The sequence below is a fragment of the Numida meleagris genome, chromosome 6, assembly GCF_002078875.1.
Source record: "Numida meleagris isolate 19003 breed g44 Domestic line chromosome 6, NumMel1.0, whole genome shotgun sequence".
NCBI lineage: Eukaryota > Metazoa > Chordata > Aves > Galliformes > Numididae > Numida > Numida meleagris.
The window spans coordinates 46,144,242-46,170,364 of NC_034414.1; the positions used below are offsets into that span (position 1 = coordinate 46,144,242).

Below are 26,123 nucleotides of genomic sequence, written 5' to 3' on the forward strand. Positions count from 1 at the left end.
TGTTAATGTCTGTAGGACTTCTGCATACATAGGACTGCTTTTCCATACATTGGGCTGCTTCCTCTCGTGAAAGCAAGGATCTCTCTGCTGATGTTTAGTGACAAATTGTGAAAGAGGCATTCCTCAGAATACATGTAATTCCTTTAAACAGGTTTTTTAGTGATTCTCATTTATTCCTTTGTCTAGTCAGATCTGAGATAGCATGGTGCAATTTGAGTCACGCTTTATACAGATAAAAGGCCTAGTCATAGAAGAGAGTCATAAAAACAGTAAGATTTTGCCTGACTTGGTCAGAGTAGTCAATATCTAACTCCTCCCAGTGATGCTGTACATAAATGTTCAAAAGACAGTGCTTCATGAAATTAAGTGCTGACTGCAGGTTGTCAATGGCACAAAACTGCTACGGCGAACTCTAGTTATGTTATCTAGGAAAATACTGTGTTTACTGCTTATGTGGTTGTTTAATCAGTAATGTACGTTAGCTGTCCCAGCTGCTTTTTTTTTCATCTTGACATTCTGGCAGATCCCCAACAGATAAAACCTGCAGGGAGGTTCTCTGCTTTACTTCAGAGAGGATACACTATTAAGAACTGCTACCTAAAATGGGGTGGAGATTTTATGTTTTCCTCTGAGTGTGAGCTTCTGAGCGTGCGAGCTGACCATCTAATGACCTTTAAAAATGCAGCCTTTGAGGAGATGAAGAGAGATTTGTTAGTTGACAGATTTGTGCTAGCAAGCCCCAGGTTATTTACGGAAGTTTGCACTCTTGGATTTAAAGAACACTGTGTCATTCAGATCAAACACAAAGCATTAAAATCTTAATTTCCCTGAGAGAAATATAATTTATTTTGACATTCGCAGAGTTATTATTCTTAATTTATGTTATCAGTGCATCTTATAAATGAGAAAAAAAACTAATGTTTCCTCTTAATTGTGAACTAATTTATTGTGTAACTGTTCTTCTTTCACAGCAGGGCTATATAGTAGCCTGCCAAAGCTTATTCATCATTTAAAATGGTGAATCTCTGTTCTGATATTAAGTCATTTAAAAAATAGTTTGCAGCCATATATATATTCTCTACTTAATTACATAATGAAAACATTGACACACTCAATTTTATAGTTAAAATACTGAAATATCCCTGCGTCATCAAAACACTTAGAGAGGCTATAGATAAGTTGGAGGAAGGAGGGAGAGCAAAGGGAAAGGATGTTTCAAAACTACTTCTGTTGCTGTTCAAGTAGAATGCTTAAATCAGTATGGACAGAAGATGCTAAACTGGGTTTCCTTGGACTTTTACAACCAGTTTAAAATTCATGGGTTGTACTTCTTAGAAAGATTGCAGTGAAACTAAGTTGGCTGGCGGAAAGCAAAGTAGCCATTACTTGATAGGTTTCCCTCTCACAGAGGGAAGTGATGGAAAATGAATTACTTCCAGGCAATCTTGCTGTGGTACCTCTTGCATAGAAGTACCTTGAATCATGGTAGATGGCTTCGGGTGTTAAAACAGAAAGTGTAAATCTCTGTTTCAGGCTATTTGCTGTCCTTGGCCTGTGGGAAAAGTGCCAGATAACAGTAACAAGTGTTGTGTGTGGTCCAAAAGCACTGTGTGTCCCTCACAAATTAAACTGTTGACCTATTTCTATGCTTCCAAAGCTACGCAACTGACATCGGCAGCTTAATAAAGCAAAATAGTGTGGGTTGTAACCTTGTCCATAGAAATTGTTTCTCTGACAGCAAATCATCTAGATATAATATTAAAAGCAGCTTGATTCTATTCTCATTAAGATCAGTAAGGAAAATTCCCTTGAACAGAAGAGGGAAAATGTGTCAGAGAGATTTTAAGGACCTTAATATTTACAGATGTAGACATTCTCAATGAAATCTTTGGTGGAGTAAGGGATCTCAAGTACAGTTAAATGACTTAAGGATGCACTTAGTGAGATCACTTAGGTACCTGGACACATTAATACTTCAACACTAGGAGAGAAGTTACAGAAAACATTGCCATGTTTTTGAACAACTGTATTTTCTCTCTGGATTGCTGTAGGTCTTTAAAACCAAATCATGCCTGCAGAACTCCCAGTGAAGTTGGTGTGGGTTTCTGGACACAATATTTATTTATTTGTTTTGACAAGTACCTCGAGTATGAAGGATGAGCTGCCTTCACTACAGAATGTTTCTCACTAAATACAAGGAGATATTGAAGGGAGGAGGGAGAAAGTGCAAAGTGCAAATGTCTCTCTGAGAAAACTCATGTTGAGAAGTAGTAGTTCTGGTGGAGCAGGTTGGTGACTGGAGCTATTTGTTCTGCTAGCAACAGTTTTTTCACTCATTTTCTACTGACTTCTTAGTAAATGTGCCGAGGTGCAAAACTATTATATTGAATGAATCAACTTCAGGTTTGCATTTGGGGTAGTTACAGTCTGCATCCCCTTTTTTTAGGGAGAGGTGGTACTGTTTTGAACTAGTGACCAGTGACATGAGAGCTCTAGTCTGGGAATTGAAGGATCGATCCCAGCTGAAACTAAGACATTTAGCTTTTTTATTTATAAGCTGTGATGTGTGCTGAACACAGTCTCACTGAGATGTGTAGGGAGTACTTTGAGCAAGCCTGATGCATCCAGTCTCTCCAGGACCTTTGGCAGGTTTTAATAATGTTTTGCCTTGTTACTGGAGAGCAGCGTTGCTCAGGTAAAAGCTAGCTGCCTCTTCCCTGCAGGTGAAATTGCCTGGGGAACCTGCAAGACAAATGGGATGTGCTGGATTCCTGGTTTCTCCATGGATGGGTAGCTACTAGTGAAGGCTTTCTGGATCATTTACTTAGGCTTAGTTGCTCAAGTTAGGTAGTAGTCATAGTTTAGCCCCAGATGTGGTGATTCTGATCTAATTCTATGTCTCAAACCTTATTCATGGAGTTTGACTAAAAATACTCTTCTGTCTCACAAAAATATAATAAAATTGCACACATTAGACTGAAATGTAATAGTAAAGTAATGGAAGAAAATATAACCACAGAATGCTAAACACTAGGCAAATATATATACCCAAGATACTATTTAAATTTCTCAGATTGAATGCTGTTTTTGAAATAACTCCTTGAAAATATTTAATAATAAAATTACCCTTCAAATGACATACCAAATCTTGTGCTATAGCTGTTATGTCTGTAAGTTCAAAATAATATTCAGTCCTTCAAAAATGGGGATACCGGTATTTTATTCTTTCTTAATTGTCAAGTACATGTTTTGAACAGTGCTGAGCATTCACCATAATAAGTTTAGTTCTCTGTAATATTTATCATGCTGGCTGTTTATGATGCAAGTAACTTCTCTGTAACATAAGCCACTTAAAGTTAAGACTTTGCCATGTAGACTGTTTATTCTTGGAGGAGGTGGGCATCCCGAATACCTTGAGTACTGAAGGTTGAATGAATCTGGTGTATCTTACTTTTCTGTTCTAAAACAAGTGTCCTTCATAGTGTTATATAGAATCATGGAATCATAGAATGGCTTGGGTTGGAAGGGACCTCAAGGATCACCAAGCTCCAACCCACCTGCTGCAGGCAGGGCTGTCAACCTCCATATCTAATACTAGACCCGGCTGCCCAGGGCCCCATCCAACCTGGCCTTGAACACCTCCAGGGACGGGGCATCCACAACCTCTCTGGGCAGTGGATGCCCAGAGGATGCAGCAGAGAGGCAGCAACCTCTCTGCTGTTCCAGCACCTCACCAGTTACTCTCTTGGTAAAGAACTTCCCCCTGATATCCAACCTAAATCTTCCCTCCTTCAACTTAAAACCATTTCCCCTTGTCCTGCCATTATCTACCCTTGTAAAGAGTTGACTCCCTTCCTGTTTGTAGGCTCCCTTTAGGTTGGCTAAACACACGGCACTGGAAGGCTGCAGTGAGGTCACCCTGCATCCTTCTCTTCTCCAGGCTGAACAAGCCCAGTTCCCTCAGCCTGTCTTCATAGGGGAGGTGCTCCAGCCCTCTGACCATCTTGGTGGCCCTCCTCTGGACCCTCTCCAACAGCTCCCTGTCTTTCTTGTATGGAGGGCTCCAGACCTGGACGCAGTACTCCAGATGGGGCCTCACGAGGGCAGAGTGGAGAGGGACAATCACCTCCCTCCCCCTGCTGGCCACCCCTCTTCTGATGGAGCCCAGCATACCATTTGCTTTCCAAGCTGCAAGCACACACTGCTGGCTCATATTATGTTTTTCATCCACCAGGCCCCCCAGGTCCTTCTCTGCAGAGCTACTCTCAAGGATTGCTCCTCCCAGTCTGTATATATGCCTGGGATTCCTCCAGCCCAAGTGCAAAACCTTGCACTTTGCTGTATTGAACCTCATTAGATTCACCCGGGCCCACCTTTTGAGTCTGTTGAGGTCCCTCTGAATGGCATCCCTTCCTTCCATTGTGTCAACCACACTACTCAGCTTGGTGTCATCAGCAAACTTGCTGAGGGTGCACTCAGTTCCATCACTGATGTCATTGATGAAGATGTTAAAGAGCACCAGTCCCAAGACAGACTCCTGGGGGACACTGCTTGTTACTGGCCTCCACCTGGACATGGAACCATTGATTGCCGCCCTTTGTCTGCAGCCTTTCAACCAATTCCTTATCCATCGGGTGGTCCACCCATCAAATCCACGTCTCTCCAATTTGGGGATAAGGATTTGGGGGACCATGTCAAAGGTCTTGCACAAGTCCAGGTTAATGACATCAGTCGCCTTCCCTTTGTCCACCAATGCCATCACTCCATCACAGAAGGCCACCAGATTGGTTAGGTATGACCTTCCCCTGGTGAAGCTGTGCTGGCTGTCTTGGATCACATGCTCATTCCTCATGTGATCTAGCATGTCATCCAGCAGGATCTGTTCCATGATCTTCCCAGGCACAGAGGTGAGACTCACAGGCCTGTAGTTCCCCGGCTCCTCTTTGCTCCCTTTCTTATAAATGGGAGTGACATTTACCAAAGGAGATATATGAGAAAAAGGTTGTCCAGAGAGACAATGCTAAGTACATTTTGGTAAAGGCCCAGCTAACATGGTAGCAACATGACCAACTTGTTTCTTATTTCATTGCTTTTCTTTACATTTTGCCCATGGTGTTTAATTTTTCTTTGTCTTAGGCTTTTGTGCATTGTTTTCATTGAAAGACCCTTCTACTGCAAATATGATGTTGGAAGACTTTGAAGGACATTTCAGCTGTCTCATTTGTAATTCTGTAGGCTTGAATCTGTCTCGTCATACGAAAACCACCAGGATGCATAGTATGACTGTACCATCCCATTATTCATTGATTACATGTGGCAGAGGAAAGAAGTTTAGAAAGTAAAAATCAGGGTACTGAGTTTACCGCTGTCTTTTGTATATAGAGAATGTGGTTTCAAAAAAACAGCTGATTCTTTCTTCCAGGGTCTCGCTCTGATACTGGACACTGAATATTTTAGCATTCTTGTCCTCTCCTTGCTCTTCCAAGAACTGCAACTTACCCACTAAGTGCTGTTAATACAGAGTGTTTCAAATCTCCCTTTCTCACCAAGTAGGTGTTACTCATTCTATCATCAAGTGCTGGTCATGGCCAAATCTGTCATGCAGGTTGCTGTATATCACTTAATGCCCTGGACAGCAACTTTGTGCTCTTTGCTTGTGGCTGAAACCTGCTCTGGAGGAACCAATCCTTCAGAAACCCAATCTAGAGAATTCAAGATTCTTCTTTAGATGCTGTATCATATGCACCTCTTGAATACTTTTTATTTGATTTCCTTGTTCAGCTACTGCTCGTGCACACAAGGTCTGTCAGCAGCAGCTTTGTATATTTTGTTCATACATATTTTTAAATTCTGCATTTGGATACTTTCTGTTTTCATTATCCTTGCTGTCTTTGATCACTAGTTGCTGTGTGTGGAATGTCATTAAAAAGTGAATGGACTGCAGGCTTTCTGCATGCATCACTGCTTCTTGCTCTCAGTTGCAGTGTGTCACAGCTGAGTAACTGGGGTAGAAATTAGATTTCATAATTTTTCATTTTTATATTTCATAATTTCATGTTTTTTTTCTATCCGGAGAACATAAACGATAATAATCTCGAGGCTCCTTTTGTAGCATGTTTCTCTTTTTAATGAGAGGAGTAATACACAGTTCGTGTATTATTCATTGAAATTGTGAGGAAATACCACACTTTCTGGATGCCTCTCTGCCTCCAGTTTTCAAAGCAATTTATCTCAAATGTCCCTCTCTGATTCCTTATTTGCACATTTCCACAGAGGCTCCCATCTCCATTCCATTTTAAGTTCAAAAACATTTGGGCAGCGCTTCCAGATGTAGGGTTTGAATTTTGGGTGGTGCTGTGTGGAGCCAGGAGTTGGACTTGATCCTTGTGGGTCCTTTCCAACTCGGGATATTCTGTTGTTCTATTGAATGAAATTTGCTGGTGTGATGCTGTTCGTACATCTCTTCCCTCTGCACTTTCAGCTCCCCCTAGTGTTGTCTTGCATCTCATTCCTCTTTGGGGGGAGTATCCATGCCCCTCCAATCTCATATCTGAACACTGATATGGTTCTGTTCACGCAGTAGTATAGTAATGTTACTGAATTGTTATGTTATGATTGACTGTACTTGACCAGAAATCAAATGTTATATGGTTTCTGCAAGCAAATAGTCACGTTTAATGAAAAATCAAAGTGGAAATATTTTGTTCCTTTTCTCTACACCATGTTCTGTGTTCTCTTCTCTTTGTGAAAAGCAGTAAGGCCACCTCACATTGGTCACATGGATACAGTGTTGAACAGGAAGCAGAAATTTATATACAGCCATACAAACTCATAAAAATAAATGGAAGCATGCAAAGTGTGAGTAGAGGCACTCAAGAATGATGATCTTTGTAGCAGGCACCAGTGCTGTGCTAAAGCAGAAATTTTCATTATGTCCTGTTACTTTTGGAGGAGGAACCAAGATCATCCTTTTCAGACACTCAGTGGTTTAGCATTATTTTATGATTCAGAACAGTTGTATGTAAACTGCATGCCCTGAGACACTTGTTAAATACATATTTCTTCTGGAAAGAACTGAATTTTGAATGCTGAAAGACAAGACTACAAGAGCAAGTTATGTTACTGTGGCATAATTATCAAACAAACAAACAAACATTCCCCTTGCCCCTCAGGACTAAGAAGCCCTGTTGAGAGATCCATGGTGTGTGTTGTATGTCTGTTGTCACTGGTGCACAAATGTATATAGTGAGTGACTGAAGCAGGAACAGAATACACAGTTGTGTTTTGTTGAATGTGAACACTTCATTAAGTGTTTCCAGTGTTTGAATATGGAGGAGTAATAGAAGTCATCTCAAGTGAACGCTAACGCAACCTGTGTAGTATACTGTATCCTTCTGTGTTTTTGTTTACTTTACATATTAAGACAAAACTGCTGTTAAATAAAATGTTTAGAAGGTTCTGTTTTTATTACAGGGACATTTTTTTTCCCTGTCCCTCTGCTGTACTAAGGCAGGCTGCTTCAGTAACCACAAGTCCCAACAGCACAAGCTTCCAAGTGGCAAATTACTATTAGTAGGTTTTTGTAACCTCATTAAATGATCTAAAATAACTTATTTATGTAGTTTTACATCTGTGGATGTTTTTAAAGAAATATTTTTAAATTAACTGCCAGCTTGTTCTCATGCAATACATAATCAAATTATGGTTCTAATTCAGAAGAGCATTTAATCACATTGCTAATAAGTTCTGCTGAAGTCAGAAATTTTGAATGTTCTTCAACTCAAAGAAAAAAATAACTTCTGCTTTTGAACTGACGTTATTGTGGAGGGGGGATAGCCTTTCAAATACTGTAAAATAATACCATTGAAAAGAAAGATTGCTTTTATGATCAGAAACAAGTTTTAGCTTTTAGTTACTACCTGTTCCATGTATATGTTGGACTACGCTCAACATTAATATAGAGCAATGCTTGGAATCTTAAGGAGCAAGCAGGATGGCACCATTTCTTTCGTTCTGAATTTACAACCTAAGCCACAGATTCTACTTGCGTGAACTGTTGATCTTATCCCTGCTATTTTTTCCTTACCTTGTCACTCCACAAATCAGGTAGCATCTCCAGAACTGGTGAGTAGATGTTGTTCTGTCCTGAAAGCTCCATGAAATATATGTTATGTTAAAGTACCATTGCTTTTTAGGTGGCCTGCAATATTCTCATGCATAAGCACTTCACTTAATAGATCTAATAAAGTGACTAATGTTAAGTAATTTGTTCTTACAACACCGCTCCTCTCCCCAGAGGCAGAGAATTATTGTTGGACATATTTTGCAGACCTGAGGTGCAGGAGAGAGCTCAGGAAAAAAATTAAGTACGTAAGGGACTGAAGTAATACTTAAGTTGAAACAAGAAAGGTTCAAATGGAATGTAATGGTAAGCATTTTCACCACAAGAAGAGCCAAGCATTGGACAAAGTTGCCCAGAAAGTTGTGCAGCTTCCATTCTTGGAGATTTCTCAAGATGTGACTGTACAAGCGCTCAGTAGCCTTGTCTCATTTCACAGCTCAACATGCTTTAAGCAGTAGGCTGGACTTAAGACCTCCAAAGGTCCATTTCAGCCTGAATTTTCCCACAATCTTGTGATCCACAGAGCACAGTAATAGAAGTGTAAAAATTTACGTTAGAGTTCTGGCATGCACAAACAGTGAGTATTGCCTATGTTCAGTTCAGTATCCATGCTATTTGCAAACTTGAGATTTCCCTGCAGGAATAGTTTAATGGCATGCTTGGAGCATATAATTCCACTGAGTTTAGTCCAGAATAGGAAAACAGTTTCTGGTCCACCCTTCTAGCTGACTGTCCATCCTTTCTAGATGACTGTGCAGCCAGAGAAGTAATACTAGTGTGCTTGAAGGTAAATGTGAGTAAATGGAGTTTATTAATTTCTACTTAGTGTGATGTAGAGTTCACCACTTCTTATCCTACCAACAATAAAGATCTTTGGTAAAGAAAGATAGCAAGCAAAAGTCTACTCTGCAGACTCTTGATTCAGCCAGCAAATTGTGATGGGGTAGGTAGAAAGGGAATTAGTTTTACTTACCCCAGTTGCTATCACTGCCAACAATTTTTCAACACTTGCATCCAGAACAGAGATGGACTGCAGAACTCGAGAAAGAGAGGTGCTTATTTTACTACTACCCCTTGGCATACCATTGCGTCATTGTTCCCATTTCTTGGGCTGGTACTTAATGGATTGGTATGCTGGTGTTTGGTGTCATACAACCTAAGCATGTTTCCAGATGTGGGTTCAAGTAACTGAATCTTCTTCATCTAGTTTGGAAGCTTAGACTAGATCTGTTTTTCTGGCCAAAATTAAAGCTTGCCATCTAAGTTTCCCTCATCTTAAGTAATTCAGAAAAAAATTCCTTGTGCTTCGTGGGTGGTTTGAGTACAGAAGGAGGAATTACTTTTTCCCCCACCTTTCTTTTTGAAGCGTCTTCAAAACTTTCCTTGGGGCAAAATCAGAAGCATTTTTTTGGTAGAATGTATTTTTGTAAGTGTGTAACATTTTAACACATCTCTTAAATTCTTACTGCATTAAAAATAAATAGGAATTGCATCTACCTGAAGCATATGCAATGCAAAATGGGCAGATAATAAACATTTGGATCTAATACAAAGTAAATATAACAGTTGAAAGGGTTCACACCTTATTTTTATTGTGGAACTTCCACTGGTATTTTCTCATTTATTTTCCTATTAAGCAAATTATTAAATAACTGTTTGTCAGAAAACTGAGTCATCTGCCAAAAGAGAAGAAATTGCAGAGTACATTTTGATCTAAAAACCATTGTAATTGCCAGCAAACCCATTTCCAAATGTCTCTTGAAACAGCATACCTACTGTACTTAGTTGTGAGCTAGACAAGATAATACCTGCTGTTTGTTGCTACTGTGTATTACTAGGTGTGCTATATTACAGTGTTAAGGGATCTAGCTGAAATTTTGTTCCCAACTTAATATTATTCAGCAGTGAGCAGAATAAAGGGAGTATTTTGATTCTGAACAGAAAAAAACATAAGAGGAAAAAAATTATTCTCCATGACAACATAATGATGTGCTGAATACCAAACAACAAAAAGTTTCTAGATATGTAACAGGTAGGAGTGTAATTGATTTGAGTCCATTGTTGCTATTTTGAAGATGAGCTTAAAATTATGTTGGTCTGGGAGTAGTCTAGTATGAAAGTTTCTTTTGATTTTGGATATTGGCCTTCTCTGCTCAGCAAGACTGTCTTATAGCCTAATTCCAAAAAGCATCTAGGTATTATTCAAGCTATTTAACTTTTTTGTCACTGAAATGTACGTTGTTGGAGGAACCAGTGAGGAGAGATGTGCTGCTGGACATTGTTCTTAGAAACACGGGGAATAATTGGGAATGTGAAGGCTGGGGGCAGCCTTAGATGCAGTAACCATAATATAGTGGAGTTCAGGACCTTTCATGGAAGAAACAAGGCAATAAGAAGGATTGCAGCCCTGGACTTAGCGAAAGCCAGTTGTGACTTCCTTGAGGACCTACTTGGAGGTATCCCATGGGTAGGTAGGGCATTGAAAGGTAAGAGGGCCCAAGTGAGTTGATTGAGATTCAAGCACCACTTCCAAGCTCAAGATTTGTGCATCCTGAAGAAATGAGGCAAAGCAGCAGGAGACCTGCAAGGATGAGTAAGGAGCACATGAAAAAACTCAAATGGAAGAATGACTGTGAATGTTCTTCATGGAATGTGAAGAAAGGATCTGACCACTTGGGAAGAATATAGGAACTTGTCAAGGCATGCAAGGATGTGATAAGGAAGGCTAAGGCCCACTTGGAATTAAGTCTGGTGGGGGAGGTCAAGAACCATAAGAAAGGCTTCTTTAAGTATGTCAATAGCAAAGGGAAGACTAGGAAAAATGTCTCCTAAGCTGCTGCTTGTCCAAACACATTGGAAACTTTTGTTACTCACTTGTCACTCACATTTGTCAGCTTTGGTGAAACCTCAGGACAGACATAGCCTAAAGGTTCATCTCATATGATTTGAAGCCAAACGCATTTTCTTTGTTAACATTATTGTTAGGTAACTGTCACGGTTTTGTGATTTTCGGTTATTGGTACTCCACATCATAACATCAAGTAGTGAATGTACCTGGTTCTCAGAAGAGGACTACTACATTCCCCACGGTACTTTGCTCCTCTGTTACCATTTTCCAGCCGGAGGGAAAAGATAAAAGCTCGCAGTATAAAAACTTGCAGATCACGAGACCTCGTCCCTTTTCTGCCCGTCTCTTGTCTTGGCAGCACCTCGCTCTCCAGCCGTCTTATCGTCGGTAGTAGAGTAAGGCCTACCTTGATTTTGGGACATTGTCTCTCTCTGTATTGGATTTATCAGCTTAAATTGTAATTACATTGTATTATAGTGTGTTGTTTTGCATTCCGATATCTTACCTAGTAAATTAGTTTGTTTCTCCTCAGATTGTTGCCGCTGTTCTTTGCTCTCAGGGCCATCTCCTTACCCTTTTCCCCTTTTCCCTTTTCCCGGGGTGTGGACCCGTGGATCCCCTGTCCCCTTCGTCACGGAACCGGGCCAAACGCCTGTAAACCGTTGACAGTAGCAATAAGGAGTGTGTGTGCGTATACGGACTACTAAATGTGTTTGAAAAGGTCTATTTGGAAAAGTCTATTCCTTTGCACATCTGTGGTGCTTCTCCATTCTCCCAGTCTTCTCTTCACTCTCTTTTTATCTCTAGCATAAATACTAGTGTTGAGTTGCTGACGGCAGCCATTCCCCCGTTATCTTTAAATATTATCCGTCCTATCATACTCTATCTGCATTTCTCCTGTGCTACTCCTGGCTCTGATACTGTTAATGCATGCAACTTCATTACTGCTATTTTCACATATAGAAAACAGTTGAAATCCGTAAGCACAACAGTTACCTGTTGTGTGTGTGTCTTTTTAATTTGTTTGTATATTAGTAATAGTGTGAATAAATGCTAATTCAGATACTATTCAGATACAGTTTTTTCTCTCTTGACACTAAAATTCTTGTTTTTGAAATGTTCTTCTGGATATAGACAAGTCTACTTATGACATATAATGTAGCCTTTGGCTTTATTTTCCTTATTGAAGTTATTCATATGTATATGTTTGATAGCAGAATTTGTCTTTTTATTAAAAATGAGATCTTTTATAATGTACTATTATGTCAGAAGCCTCAGATACACACCTGCGTAAACACAGGAGCTCTTTCAATTAAGCAATTTTCTTTGTTATTCACAATATGGATTCACAGCAGTATAAACTGTTTTACGTTACTGGTATGTGGCTAGTGCAGCTAGAATAACTGCCCACAAATGAAGAATGGGGTTCTAATAATAAGTTAAGTTTTGTCCTAGCATCAAAAATCGTAGTGGGTAAACTGGAAGGCATTTTTTCCAAAATCTCTCTATGCTAAGGGTCACCAAGGTGTTTCATATGGGCCAGCTTACATAAAATCCGTTCCACTGCAGCTGGCTGGAGTATGTTTAGCATTTTTAGCACATATTTGATGTTATTAGTAAGTGTTTAGATTCCAGTGATAGCTAAGTAGAATGGAGATCATCATTTAAACCACTTTTTTGTCAGTTTGTACTTTCTGTACAAGTTCATCCTTGATTTTATTTTGTGGTAACTTGGAAGGTATGTTTGATAAACTGGTATGTATCAAAGTTTGTATTTAGACTGGAATAGTAGTATACACTATTCATTAGTACAAGTCTAAAAGTACTTGATATTTTTTCTCCTTTTTTTTTCTTTTTTTGCTTTGTATTTGGATGAATCATGTGACACACCAAAAGAGAAATTAGGAATTCCCAAGGCAAATCGAATCTTACAGAAGAGGTGAAAGGTGCTTGTCAGCTTACTTAATCAAAAACAAAGACCTAATTAGTTTCTTGGGATACTGACAAGAGGTTATAGGTGTTTTGCTCACTTAATTTTCTTGTGGAGAGAGTTGTTTCTTTGAAAAGGATTTCAAAATTGTCTGATTTTCTTTTACTTAATTTAATTGCTGGCAGCTGATGATGTTCTGGAAATGCATACTTCAACCTCAAAGAAAAGAACATAGGCATAGATAGGTCCTAAGGGAAACTTTAATGACTTACCTACACGTAAAATGAGAAATGAAGGGGATAATGGAACAACAAAATGAATTTTCAGTCACCAGTTGAACATTGTGTATGTTTGTGACTAACAGTCATGCTTTTTTTTCCATTGAAACATACTCCTCTGTATTTCAGAAGAACCTGGCAGGTGGTGCCTTTTGGGTAATAGCTCTTCAAAATTAAACTCAGAAGAAAGCAAATTTACTGCTTCCTTTAGGCTGTTTCAGTTTGAATGACAGTGTTAATAGTCTGTTTTTAGGGAGTTATCTTACTGGACAAAAGGTGGTTTGTGTGCACAGGCATTTTGCATGCAGATTTATGAAAGTGATGTTGCTTTATAGATTCTTTTTTTGTAATGGCACTGCAATTACAAAAAAAAAATACTTATTTAAAACTGCCAAAAGTGTCTGGCAGAATTCTAGTGGTAATTAGAAACTTAGCAAGCCTGTGATTGTAAATAAAAGCCCACCTGCAAGTTGCTTGGCCTTTATCCGAGCTTGCGACAATGACTTAGCAAGAATGCAGATAATATTACTATTGAGTGTTTTGGAAAGGAGCTGCATCCGTCCTTTGGTATTAGTTTCACCTTTTCTTTTGTACACATGTATAATGAGATAAACAAGGGTATGGTGAGGTGTGCCAGCGTTTTCATGAAATTTGTCCTGTGATTGTTTTTCAAGAATGATCTTCTGTTTGTAGAATCGAGGACAGGGGATTACCACGGATATGGTCTTGCTGAATATATAGACGCCAGAATCTGGCAGGATTAAATAAGAGTTCTGTGTTCTAAATTTCAGCAGTTTTGTATGACTAGACAGATGCTAGCTCGTTCTCTATCTAGCCAGAGATGAAACACCCTACCAATAGCATGGGACAGAAAATAAACACGAGCAATGTTAAAAAGAATTTCTGTAGCTGAATTCACCAATGTGGTTTTTTGTGTATGTCTGTCAGGACAAGGGTCCAACCTGGTGGAGTGAAAACTTTTGTGGCAGATTTTCTGCTAATCTATACTAGTTCCACATTCTGTTGGATTTTGTGCAATTGTTGAGTTCGGGAAATGTTTGGACAGTGCTCTCAGAAATGTAGTTTGATTTTTGGAAAGTCGTATGTGGAGTCGGGGGTTGGATGTGATGATACTTGTGGGTCCCTTCCAACTCAGGATATGATTCTGTGATTCTGTTCTTCATTTTTGGGCCCCATCTGGAGTACTGTGTCCAGGCCTGGAGCCCCCAGTACAAGAAAGACGTGGAGCTCTTGTAACGAGTTCAGAGGAGGGCCACCAAGATGATCAGAGTGCTGGAGCACCTCTCCTATGAAGAAAGGTTGAGGGAACTGGGCTTGTTTAGCTTGGAGAAGAGAAGGCTCTGAGGAGACCTCATTGTGGCCTTCCAATACTTGAAGGGAACGTATAAACAGGAGGGGTAACAATTGTTTATGAGGGTGCATAGCAATAGGACAAGGGGGAATGGTTTTAAACCGAGACAGAGTAGATGTAGGTTAGATATTAGGACGAAGTTTGTCACACAGAGGGTGGTGACGCACTGGAACACGTTGCCCAGGGAGGTTGTGGATGCCCCATCCCTGGAGGCATTCAAGGCCAGGCTGGATGTGGCTCCGGGGAGCCTGGTCTAGTGGTTGGTGACCCTGCACTCAGCAGAGGGGTTGAAACTCAATGATCTTTGAGGTCCTTTTCAACCCAGGCCATTCTATGATTCTATGATCCTATGATGATTTATGATGGGGCAAGAGGTAAATATGTCCTTCTGCTTTTTGGATGATATGTGCTGTACAATAACTTTTCTCTTTTAGGAAAGAAAGATAAAGGGAAATAGAACACTAAATAAAGCAATATATAGGACGCCTGTGAACTAGGTTCATGGACATTTTACAGTGTTCCGGACATACTTTGCTGAGGATTGACGGATTATGAAATGGATGGATTTTTCTCCTCTACTTTGTCAATCTGCTAAGCGTGTAAATAGCTAGGTGCAAAAACATGAAGTCTCTGTAATCTAAGGTGAATGCCCCTTCATCAGCTGATAAAGACTTCATATGGGACTTTAGGAGTCATGTTTCTTTGTATCTTGATCTTTGCTAATCCACCTTATGTTTTCACATGGAGATTTTCAAGTTTTCTGCTTCAAATACATGATAAATTAAATGTCTAGGGAAGATAGTGGCATGTTTGTTTACTTGATAGTCATCTTGACCTAGGAAGTCATGGGGTTCACCAGCAGCATATTTGTAAATTGAAACTGAGCTATCCATCTCATAACTCAAATTTTATGAGCCACTTCTGCATCAAATCTTGTTCAGAAATCTGATTGGTTTGAATTATGTCTTCAAACAGTTTTAAATCAACTAGAAAATGAAAAGCGCAGAAGGTATGTTGTAGTGATGAATTCTGCACTGGTTGACAGGTAAATTAGGTGAGCTAGTAGGTTTTGTCCATTTATAATTTATATCAATGGCAAGCCACACCAGGTGGTGTTGTTATACATAAGCAATTCTTATTCCTAGCCAGATATTGCTTTCTTGGGAGGATAAACTGCACATTAGTACTTCATTTTTTATTCAGGATTCTCTCAAGAGGAAATAGTAGAAGTATTAATGGACTCATCTGGAGCCTTGGTCATATATTAGAAATGATTCTTGAACCTCAGTTACTAGGCTTAGATTTGTAAAGGAATAGATTTCTTAACATGCAGTTTGACTACCTCATTTTGCAGGCAATATATTTGGTTTGAATACATGTTTTAAATTTGGCATATAGCAGCAATTAATAGGCATTATTTCTATTAGTGTTATTCTCATCTTGTAGAGATTAATATTAGAGAATGTACTAGCAGATCTACCTTTGGCCTTACATCAGGTAGAGAACATAGAGATCTTTGAAAAGAGTGTATCAGATACAGCCTAGTAATATTAATCACACCCTTTGTGACTAGAAGAGTTTTCCAGGACTCTGTTTATTTCATTTTGATCTCTTTTCTCTATTCTTTATCACTTTCTTCTCATTATTTGTATACTTCATTTTTCCTTTCTTCATTTTTTGTGTGTGGAAGAAATGGATCAAACCAAATTAAATTTTTGAAGTCTCTGACTTTTTGCATGGAGTTAGAAGCTGAACTCTTAGGCTGTCAATATGGCAGCTTTTCAGCTGTAGATAATTATTCTGCTTTATATAACATTTGCAGTTGGAATCTAAGGTAATCAGCATGTTAGAAATATTTAAGTTGTGTATTTTCCTCGAAAACATTCAAAGTAGAGTCTTGATGGTTTTTCATTCTTTTACTACTGAGTATTCTCTTTTGCACTGTCCTTTTGTTAGACCAAGAATGATACTTCTGACTTCTTAATTGCTTTTACTGTATGGGCTAGAAACCAAAGTTGCCTTAAAATAACTGGTTTTATGAACTTTTAAAAGATATGAATAGAAGGAGAAGGAGGAATTACTAGTTATTTAGAGCTATATTGTAATACAGGAAAGAACTGTATATTGAAAAGGCTGGGAAGAATATGAAGAAAAATGTTATTTACCTTTGCTCTGGCCAAAAGTCCCTTAAAACAAAAAGCCTCAAATCAAAAACCAGAGAAATATTTATTATTTTATTCCAGTTATGCTTTTTAGCCCATTTAAAATTTGTTCTAGTTTAGTAATTGAAAAGGAACCTCGAACATTGTTCACTCCTGTACTTTTCTTATCTTTGAGGATCTGTAAGTTTATAAGATTATAAAAGGGATACCTAGAAACTTGCTTATCGAGGGAAGTACAGCGCAAGACCTTGGCTTAGTATTGTGTGTGTTTATGTTAATCCCTATTTGAGGGAGCGTGTTTAATCATGCTTTAAAGTTCTTCCTTAGATTAGAACTGGAAATAAAATGTAACAACACGACTGAGACTTGCAAGGTCCTACAGGTAGTGGACCTGAGACAGAAAGGCTGTGGAATAGAAGGGGAATTTAAAAGAACGCGTTTGGTGCAAAAAGTGGGATGCTGTTATAAGCATGGTTAGAAGGAATGAGGCGTGAAGCTGAGAGATGGAGCAGTGACAGCAAATGGTCAGGTTGGATAATTACTTACAAGTAGGCATATATGATCTTGATGGTCAGGCTTGGTTTGGAGGACCTGTACTTGAATAAATTGCCCGGTGGAACTTCCACACCTCCAGACAGAGAAGCGTAGGGCTGGAAGAAAATTTTGGGGGTCGTCTGGATTCGTTCTGCTCAGACTGAGCTGGAACAAACACTTATATAGCAGAGCCACGTGTCAAAGCTCCCAATCTAAATACTTGCCACACCACCAATGAACTTTTATTTGAACCAGTGTTATAGCTGGATTTGTGGGCTGTTTCTTTGTAGGCATAATTGCAAGATTTCTAATAGTTAGAACTTTGACCTTAATATTTGAAGTTCCTCCTTTCTTATTTTGATACAAAGTTATTCTTAACTATAGCTGTTTAGTACAGCACTGTCTTCTAATGTCTTCAGTAACTCAGTATATTGCTTGCAGCATGTTTTAATAAAAGCTAATGAGGGCATGCAATTTTACATTGAATTCAATGTGATCTCAGTTGATCAGATTCTTCTTTTTCTATTTTCCCCTCTTCAGGAGAGGAGCGCAGTTTATGTGGTTGAGTGGTAGAGGAAAAATGTATTAGTGGATTGAGTGAGTAGGGGTTTATTTGTGTATGGTAACAGATGTTTCACGCCTGAGCTAACGTATCTTACCTGAGTATGCAATTCAGGGAAGTCAAAGTAGAAGAGGACGCTTCCAGTCATTCAGCTCCATTACCCAGTGCAGTGAGAGTTTGTTTCAACTCCACCTGCATAAAAAGCAGTATTGCTTTTACTGCAGCAGTTCAGTGATTCTTTTCACTAGTGGAAAGGCAGATGCTAACTGGATCAAATACAATGTCAGAGTTTCGGGGGTTCAACACTTCAAAATATGAAATGAAGCCTTGTCCAATATTTTCTCTAAGGCCACGATGGCTGTTTTGTTCTTCTGCAGATCATGTATTCGTATTATAGTGTATTTATTTTCATTGCTGAATTTCTACTTAAGAAATGGGCAAAATTTGGAGACCATTTTGTTTATTATCACTGAAGTCTGTAACATTTCCAGCAGAATTACAAATACAATACGCACACATAAGTGTAAATATAGACACACACGTATATTCGAAGGAGAAAAAACACAGCTGACTCATGTCTATTTGATATTGTTAGCCAAGCTTTTACAGATTGAAGTAATATCAAGTGCAATTATAAAATATATAAATGATTCAGACCTCCTACATCTCAGATGTCTTGAAATTATATTCTTTATTCTTACTGGCATGTTTGTCTGGTAACAAGGAAAATAGGTTTTTTTTCCTTTCTGACTATATCGTCATAAATAAATAATTTAAAAAAAGTTAAGCTTCCCGTTTTGTGTAGATACTATTATTTAGTGAATCTTTAGTTGTAAAACCTCTTTGTATCTCAGTCACCCAGTCATCAGAAGAAACAAAATAGTGAGGAGGGAAGCAGGTGATCTGAAGTGGTTTATTCAATGTCACTTATTAGAGTATTGCCAGAATTGAAAATAGAACAGTAGTCGAACCGTTATAGTTTATTAATTAATGCTGTTAAAAAGCCAGCCAAAAAGTAAGTTAGACTTTGGCAGAGAAAAGATTCTTAAATCTAAAGAAAAATGATGTTGAATTGGGCTAAAATGTGCTGTGATTTTTTTTTTAAGGGAAGAGCTACCATGAAAATTATTGGGATTAAGTAAATACCTCTGGGTTTATTTTACTGACTTTTAGAAATCTATGCTGCAAATTATTGAGGTCTTGCAGATCACCTGCACTACAGCTGAACTACAAGTTGTTCCTGACTGAAGGCTCTTTATATGATACTTATATTTGTGGATTCTTCAATGGGAATTATATTTGGACCATTTTTGTTAAAACACTCTGAACATCTGTAGTTCCCATAGGCTCACCCCTAATGAATTATGTGAGCCAACTGCAATTTGTTTACATGTCCAACTTTTTAGACAGGTCACTGGGACCATCTGTGATCTGCCTAGATGCTTCCTCTCATACTAGAGTCTCTACCTCTATTTTTTCCTGCTCTTGTCTTCCTTGGTGTTGCGCTCTCTTTGGATTTCCTTCACTTTGCTCATATTGTGTCCCTGGCTGCCTTTTTACTTTTCTTTTGGCATAATTCATGTTTCTTCCTTCTGTTCTCTTCTCTTCTTTATAACATCTTCAGCTCTGCTCTGATGGGTTCAGTCATAACTTGTCTGATGGTAATTTCCAAACATGTTTATCCGTGCCTACTACTGACACATTTTTCTCTTCTCAGATCTTGAACCTTCAGACATTTCTTACTGGATGTCCTCATGTCTCATTAGCACATCCCCGTGTGTTTAGTCAAAATAGTGCATCATTTTGCCTCTCAGTAGTTATTCCCTGCTGTGAATGTTTTGTGTAATTTCACACTCCTTATTTTCTGTACTTCTTTCTGTATGTTCTGTACTTGTTTCAGTCCTCTCTTAGGTTTTTTTGACTTCATAAAAAATCTTTGGTTTCTTCACTGTTACATGCTAGTTTTTCATTGAAACTATTTACTCCAGCTCCTTCTCCTTCCTTTTCCTTCCTTATTAATTTTTTGTTCATTTTATAACATCAACTCTTATACATAGTTGTATTATTATGTGCATACATATGCATGCATATGTGCATACATGTGCATACATTATTATACGTAGTTGTATTATTATGTGCATACAAATACCATATATGTAGTAATTAAAGAATGCTGTGGGGGTAATCCTCTGCTTTAGCTTCTCCTGACAGGATCTGCCATAATGATAGGATGACTTTTGTGTGCATTGATTCACAGCTGTACCTAATTTGATTTGAATTATAAGTAAGCGCTTGCAAATTTAGGCTGTTGCTTTATTTTTAACACATACAGGCCTGTGATCTCACTTTAATGTCTCTGAGATGTCAGCATGGTAGCACTTAGAGGCTTCTTAGAAGTGCAGCTGTTGTTTAAGCCAAATGCAGATAAAATGGCTTTGTCAAATTTCCTCTAAACAGTTCCTTCCTGTAATATCTATTCCAATACGAAGAGCTATGCCAGGTGGTTGTGTTTCTGACTCCTCATTTGGTTTATTGGGAAGATGGGTGGAATTTTCTATTTAAAGGAATATTAAGTTTTTGTTTGCCTAGATCTTTTCGTGAAAGTTGTTTAGTGGAAAGTGTGACTTTGAAAGGCGTGTGTGCATGTGTATATTTTTTCACAGACATAAACGCTATTCTGTGTCCTAGATAACTTTTAACGCTGCTTTTTCACTGAAGGTGAATCTTCTGAGGCTTTATGTGACTGCAATTATTGGCAGGAAAATATTCAACTTATCTTGTGATTGTTCATGTCAGTTTTTCATGAGTACACTGTTCCCTCCTTAAATGTTAATTTTAGACAATTAACACCCTCTCCCCAGTTTCTTCCAGCTGCCACCACCACCTCCTCAGCCTGCTGGCACAGCAGTGCCATCCTTTCATCGGAAGCAGCTCCAGCCTTTGGTTTTCAAACAAATTTCCTCCCACTTGATGTAGTGACAGAGAAGCCCTGTGGACAGTTTGCATCATTGTTCTTTGGCTGCAGCCCTCTTTGTCATTACTAGGTGTTGCTGATATTTGTCAGGATCTACACTCATTACTGAATGTGTCAGAATCTGTCTTTTCCTTATGTTTTCACCACTCAGAGCTCAATTTTAAATGTGATTTGCCTCATCCAAAGCCAGGGCAGGCCTCCTCCTCTACTGCAAAACACCACTTATATCTTGGAGTCCTCTGATGAGCTCCTCTATTCAAAGTATTTCCAAAAATTTTTGAATTTATTTTGGTTTAACAATCTCATTCCTAACTGCTGCAGCTTTCTTCAAGTAAGGGGGGCTTAGCTTGGGATATTATCAGTGTTTTTTACTGTATATGACTGAAATTCTCTAATGCTTGGACGTTATCATTGCTTCCTTTAAGGATTTATATTCAGACTGCTTTCTACAGGAATTTATTTTAGGTATGGCAGCTCTTTTGGCATAAAATTTTAACATACTGCCTAAGTAATTCAGAGTATGTTTACCAGGGGATTATTTCTAGTTCACCATACAGCTATGTGGAGCATCGTGACCACGATGCCAAGATTACAAACCAGAATAAGGAACCGTGTCTGACACAGATGTCTCAATAGCACCTGCACTAAGCTGAGCCTGTGTGCTTCTCTCTGCTTTATTTTGTCTGTGCTGTTTTCATAATAGCCACATGAACTGGACTTCTGTTAACCTTACTTGCATGAATCCACTAGCAAAGGGCACCGGTGCCATTGATCATATATAGTGGCTATTGTTAAAGTACGTTACCCAATATATAGGATTTTGTTTTGGCTACCACTGATAGTTCTTAGTGATTCTTCAGTGAAAATAGTTCTGTAGCTTATTACTAGAGTGTTTTTTGTTGTTTCATTATAACTTGAGTTGTCTTCAAGTGAAGTAATCTTCAAAGATAAATGTATCTTTTTTGTCCTTTTTTAGATAAGATCATGACATGTGCTTCATCAGAGTACTTAAATCAGTTCCTGACTCCAAATACAAGAGTCCCTTTGAACTGGGACTGGTATTACATAGAGGCTTGTATAACTGATGATACGGGTTTGGGCTGGTGAACTGAATGAGTCACAGAACTCCTGGCCTGTATGGAATCTAGATTGCTGATTTATGCCTTGTGGTTGTTAAGAAATGCCAAAAAAAATTGTTTCTGTGCTGAAGTGTACCATCCATACATTTTTTCTAACTTCAAGATTATTTTGTCTAGTTCTAAACTCATAGTTAAGATTAACATATTATGTACTTTGAGCGTTTGCATTGTTTATGCATTTGAACCCTTCTAATTAAAGAAAAAATTGTGGACTGGAATCTTGAATTGATGTAAATCAGTAAAGCTCCATTAACTGTCATGGGGAATAGTTCTTGTTTTCAATATTAGCCCTTCAGCAAAAATACAGTTAAGAAATGAGAATTAAAAAGAGATTGAACTAAAATGAGTTTAAATGGAGTTTGTTATGTCTGCCAAGTTCAAATATGTTAAAATCCCCACGTTAACAGAACAAAAAATTCATACGATCATTTTGTTCACTGAACTATTGAAGCTGTTGATTCTTCTGCAGACGCATTTTTTAAATCTCCCAAATGCTAAAATTTAGGAAAAGAAACAAGTTAACTGGAAGGAACAAGTTATTACTTGGTCATCTGACCACTCCTGTGTTAAACCAAAATGTGTGCTTTCGCAGTAAGAACAGACAGAGGTTTGTCTAGTGGATAAAACAACTGCTGGAAATCAATCTTGTATGTATCATTCCCAATTTTGGTATTAACTGCATCACGCAGTTGGATAAATCAGTTTGTGTCTTTACTGCAGAGTTAACTTGAACAATCTGTCTCAGATTAGCTTAACATAGATGCAGGCAACTGCTCTGGAAAACAACTCAAGGGCTTCACACAATGATTGAATGACTACAGAGTGATTGTGTTAGTGGCTGAGGAGATGTGCTAATGTTTGCTGTAACTAGTGGTTTCTGACAGGTAGCCAGCTTGAATCAAAGCACTACCATTCTCAAGTTAAGGATTGTGAAAGGCATAATCCATCATTAAGCAAGAAAATTATACCAGTTCTTACTGTTTCACAAGTCAGATACATTTTATGTACAATATTTGATGATTAAAAGGCAACAGAAGAAGGATCTTTACAGAACAAAAGACTAGGAAAATGGAAAGAGGCAAAACTGAAAATTCTGATAGTAACGTCCCACAGTGTTTGTAACTGGTATGCAAAATCCTCAGTGCAAGTAAATGAGAATACTTAGGTCCTTCAGGTTGCTACGTTCGTCAGCTACGTTCAGGCAGACTGTTGAAGGAGAGAAGGAACAGAATAGAATAGAACAGAACAGAACAAAATAGTTCAGTTGGAAGGACCTTCAGAGACCATGTAGTTGAACTGCATGACCTTTTCAAGGCTAGCCAGAAGTTAAAGCATATTACTGAGAGCATTGTTCAAATAACTCTTGGACAATGGTCATTTACAAGCAGTATGAGAACTTTCCTTATGGTTAGGCTTCCTACGGACTGTGAAAGAGACTGGTGTTATGTGACACAGAAGCACTGTAAGTTAAATTAATAGATTTAGTAATCTAAAATGAGCATATAAATAACTTTTGAAATGCTAAGTCAGGCTATCTAGGCAGATGAGATATGGCAGATCAGATCACACGTGCTCTTGATCTACTTTTCTTCCATCAGCTGAAGACAAATAGTGTTTGTGGTGAGGCTCTTTTGTCTTTGAGTACTCACTGTATTAGTCCGCATTTCTTATTTTTGTCACTGTCCTGATCTCGTATTTCTGCTACTGCAGCATTTTTCTATCGGATTTCTTACTAAGATTCTGGCTCTGTTTCCTGGCACAGGAGCAGGAAAACCAGCAGCTACCTTAGTTCTACTTGGCTAGGTTGTGGATTTTTTTTGCCTAACGATTTGAGAGGAACAAATACATATATATTGAGTGAACATAGATATAGTCTATGTATTTCTAATAAAAGTTAGTTGCTTTTCCTCTTTGATCCATCTAAACATGTGGTAGCAGAGACAGTTTCTGAGCCACCTGATGCAACGTGACTAAGATGATATGACCTTATTGTAAGAGAGAAGAGTAATATAATATTCCTGTATGGGCAGGTGTTAAAGCCTTTTGTATGTTTTGTAGCTGGTTGATGATGTAAAGGCTTTTGATGATGTGAACCATATTTGACATGCGCATATCTGTGACTGTTGAGCTAAAGGATATGAACAGAGGAGTAATGCTACTAATCTTGTGTCTAGAAAGTGCAAACTCTGCAAATTTGTGATGTTTGCTTAAAAGTGGAACTTTTGTGGTATCCTTTTTTTCTTTTTTGTTTTTTTTTTCTACATTTTTGGATTTTGGCCTTTTTCCACAAACCAAAAGGCTAGAAGCAGACTTGTTGTTTTAAAAGAAAGCTGAGATTCTTACATAACTGCCTAATTCCAGGGCCTGACTTGAGGAAAAGTAAAAAAAGCAAATATCTGGTTTACAACAAAATAATGAGAATTGGCTACAACACATAAGCATGGCTCAGAGGTAAAAAAAACAAAAACAAAAACATTGTGCTTCTGTTTGTTCATATGAAAATGAGATTTTCAGAGCATCAAAGATAAATAGAAAAAAAAATGAAATGCTTGACTTCAAAATCTGACTTCTCTGTAGATCCTGAGTTTTCTAACACTGTGGGTTTTTTGCATTTTTTTGAAACAGTTTCACAAAATTCTACTTTCTTCCAAAATAAAAGCAAAATTCAAAGAATTAATTAGCTAATCTCAGGTTGGGGCATCAACAGCTGCTTGAAAATCTTGGTTTCCATCTGCTGTACATTTTTGAGAATTCTGGCCCAAGAGAGATCAGCTAAGGGGGATTTTCTCTGACTTAGTAATGTGTATTTTTATTTTACAGTTCCTTCTTGATTGAGGGAGCTTTTTGGAGAAAGCTTGTGTAACTGCACAGTTGGAAACAATTCTGAATTTGCAAGAAGGTGGACTAAATGTTTGAGCAGTACTTTTTACCACTGCCTTCCAGCATTTTCCTTCCATATCCATTAAAAAAATACTTCTTGGTAATGAAACTTCAATCATTATCCATGCCTGACTTTATTTTATGCCTTTATCTGATTGGTCCCTGTTGGCCTGACTTTTAAGTTTTCTGTTTGTTTCTAGAAAGAAACAGTTTACTGAGCTCAATCTTCACTTGGTAGAAGCTATTATCTATAGCTTTTGTGCCATTTTGGCTTGGAGAGCAGCACAATTTTCCTGGATGGTTAAAAATACTAGTTGGATTGGGTATCAGAAAAAGAGTAAAAACATACATGTATTAAATACTGTATTTAATTTCCTTTTCCATGCATTTAGGGAAAAAGAATGGTGTGTGCCGATACAGCTGCTTTTAAATAAGACATACTGCAGCTTTTGCTGAAGTAGAAGGGATTCAAAAACCTGTTATTGTTCATTAACTGTGCTGAAGGCACAAAAGCGTGGTTTCAATTAAAGTGCACTTCTATTCTGAAAGGAAGCTCTAGCAAAAGACCTCTTGGGGCTGCTAATTTCTTCCTTTTTAGTGTTTTCTATATGTAATCTGTTCACTTGTCAAGTAACCTGTAGCTCTTTTAGCTATCAGCAGGTTAAATTTTATTTGTGGCCTGACCTTGATCAAGTTAAATTTTGCCTGTCATTTTGCAGTTTCATTGTGATTGTCACTTCTATTGATGTAACAGGCAGGAACTAGTCTCATATCATAGATAGTAACATAATATGTAGTGTTATTTAAGTTCTCTCTTCAGCACATATAAGGAGCTAGCAGCACTCACTGAAGAAGACAAGAAAGAAAGAGCTGGATTGTATAGAGAAATATTTTTATAATGAATTTGCAAGCAGAAAAGTTCAGTATCAGTGGTATTTTCTGAGGAAAATTATTTCCATGTACTCCATCTGTATCCATTCATAAATGTAATTGTCTTCATGTTAAATCTATCACTGTTAGCAAGCTTTTCTTTTTGACTATGAAGGGCTGTTTTGATCCCATTGTTATATGGCATCAATGTAATAATAATACATCTAAGGGTTAAAATCTGCCAAAATGGAGCTCATCAGATTTTAAAAGGGAAAGGAGACTTCAACTTTGGTCCATATTTAGTTAACTGATCCATCTTACTTGCACATTACAGCAGCACAGAGGCGAGATTCTTCTGGCTGTGAAATTCTGCTATATAGAGAAATCTGTCAAAGACTACTTCTTTGTAGCTCGTTCCTTGCATGCCTGCTGAAAGAGTTGTTTTGGGAACA

At 38.2% G+C, this 26,123-nt stretch overlaps 1 protein-coding gene across 4 annotated transcripts in view; it reads left to right on the plus strand.

The window, feature by feature from the left end:
- SLC24A4 (solute carrier family 24 member 4) overlaps positions 1 to 26,123 on the plus strand; it is a 90,300-nt gene that overhangs the window by 14,675 nt on the left and 49,502 nt on the right. Inside the window, exon 1 of one of the 4 annotated variants that reach the window (XM_021403906.1) lies at positions 23,296 to 23,383. The exons of the other annotated variants lie outside the window; for them this stretch is intronic. Coding sequence (XP_021259581.1) covers positions 23,311 to 23,383 — 73 coding nt within the window. The 5' untranslated portion in view covers positions 23,296 to 23,310. Of the gene's footprint in view, positions 1 to 23,295; positions 23,384 to 26,123 lie in introns of those variants that run through there. 4 annotated transcript variants of the gene reach the window in all.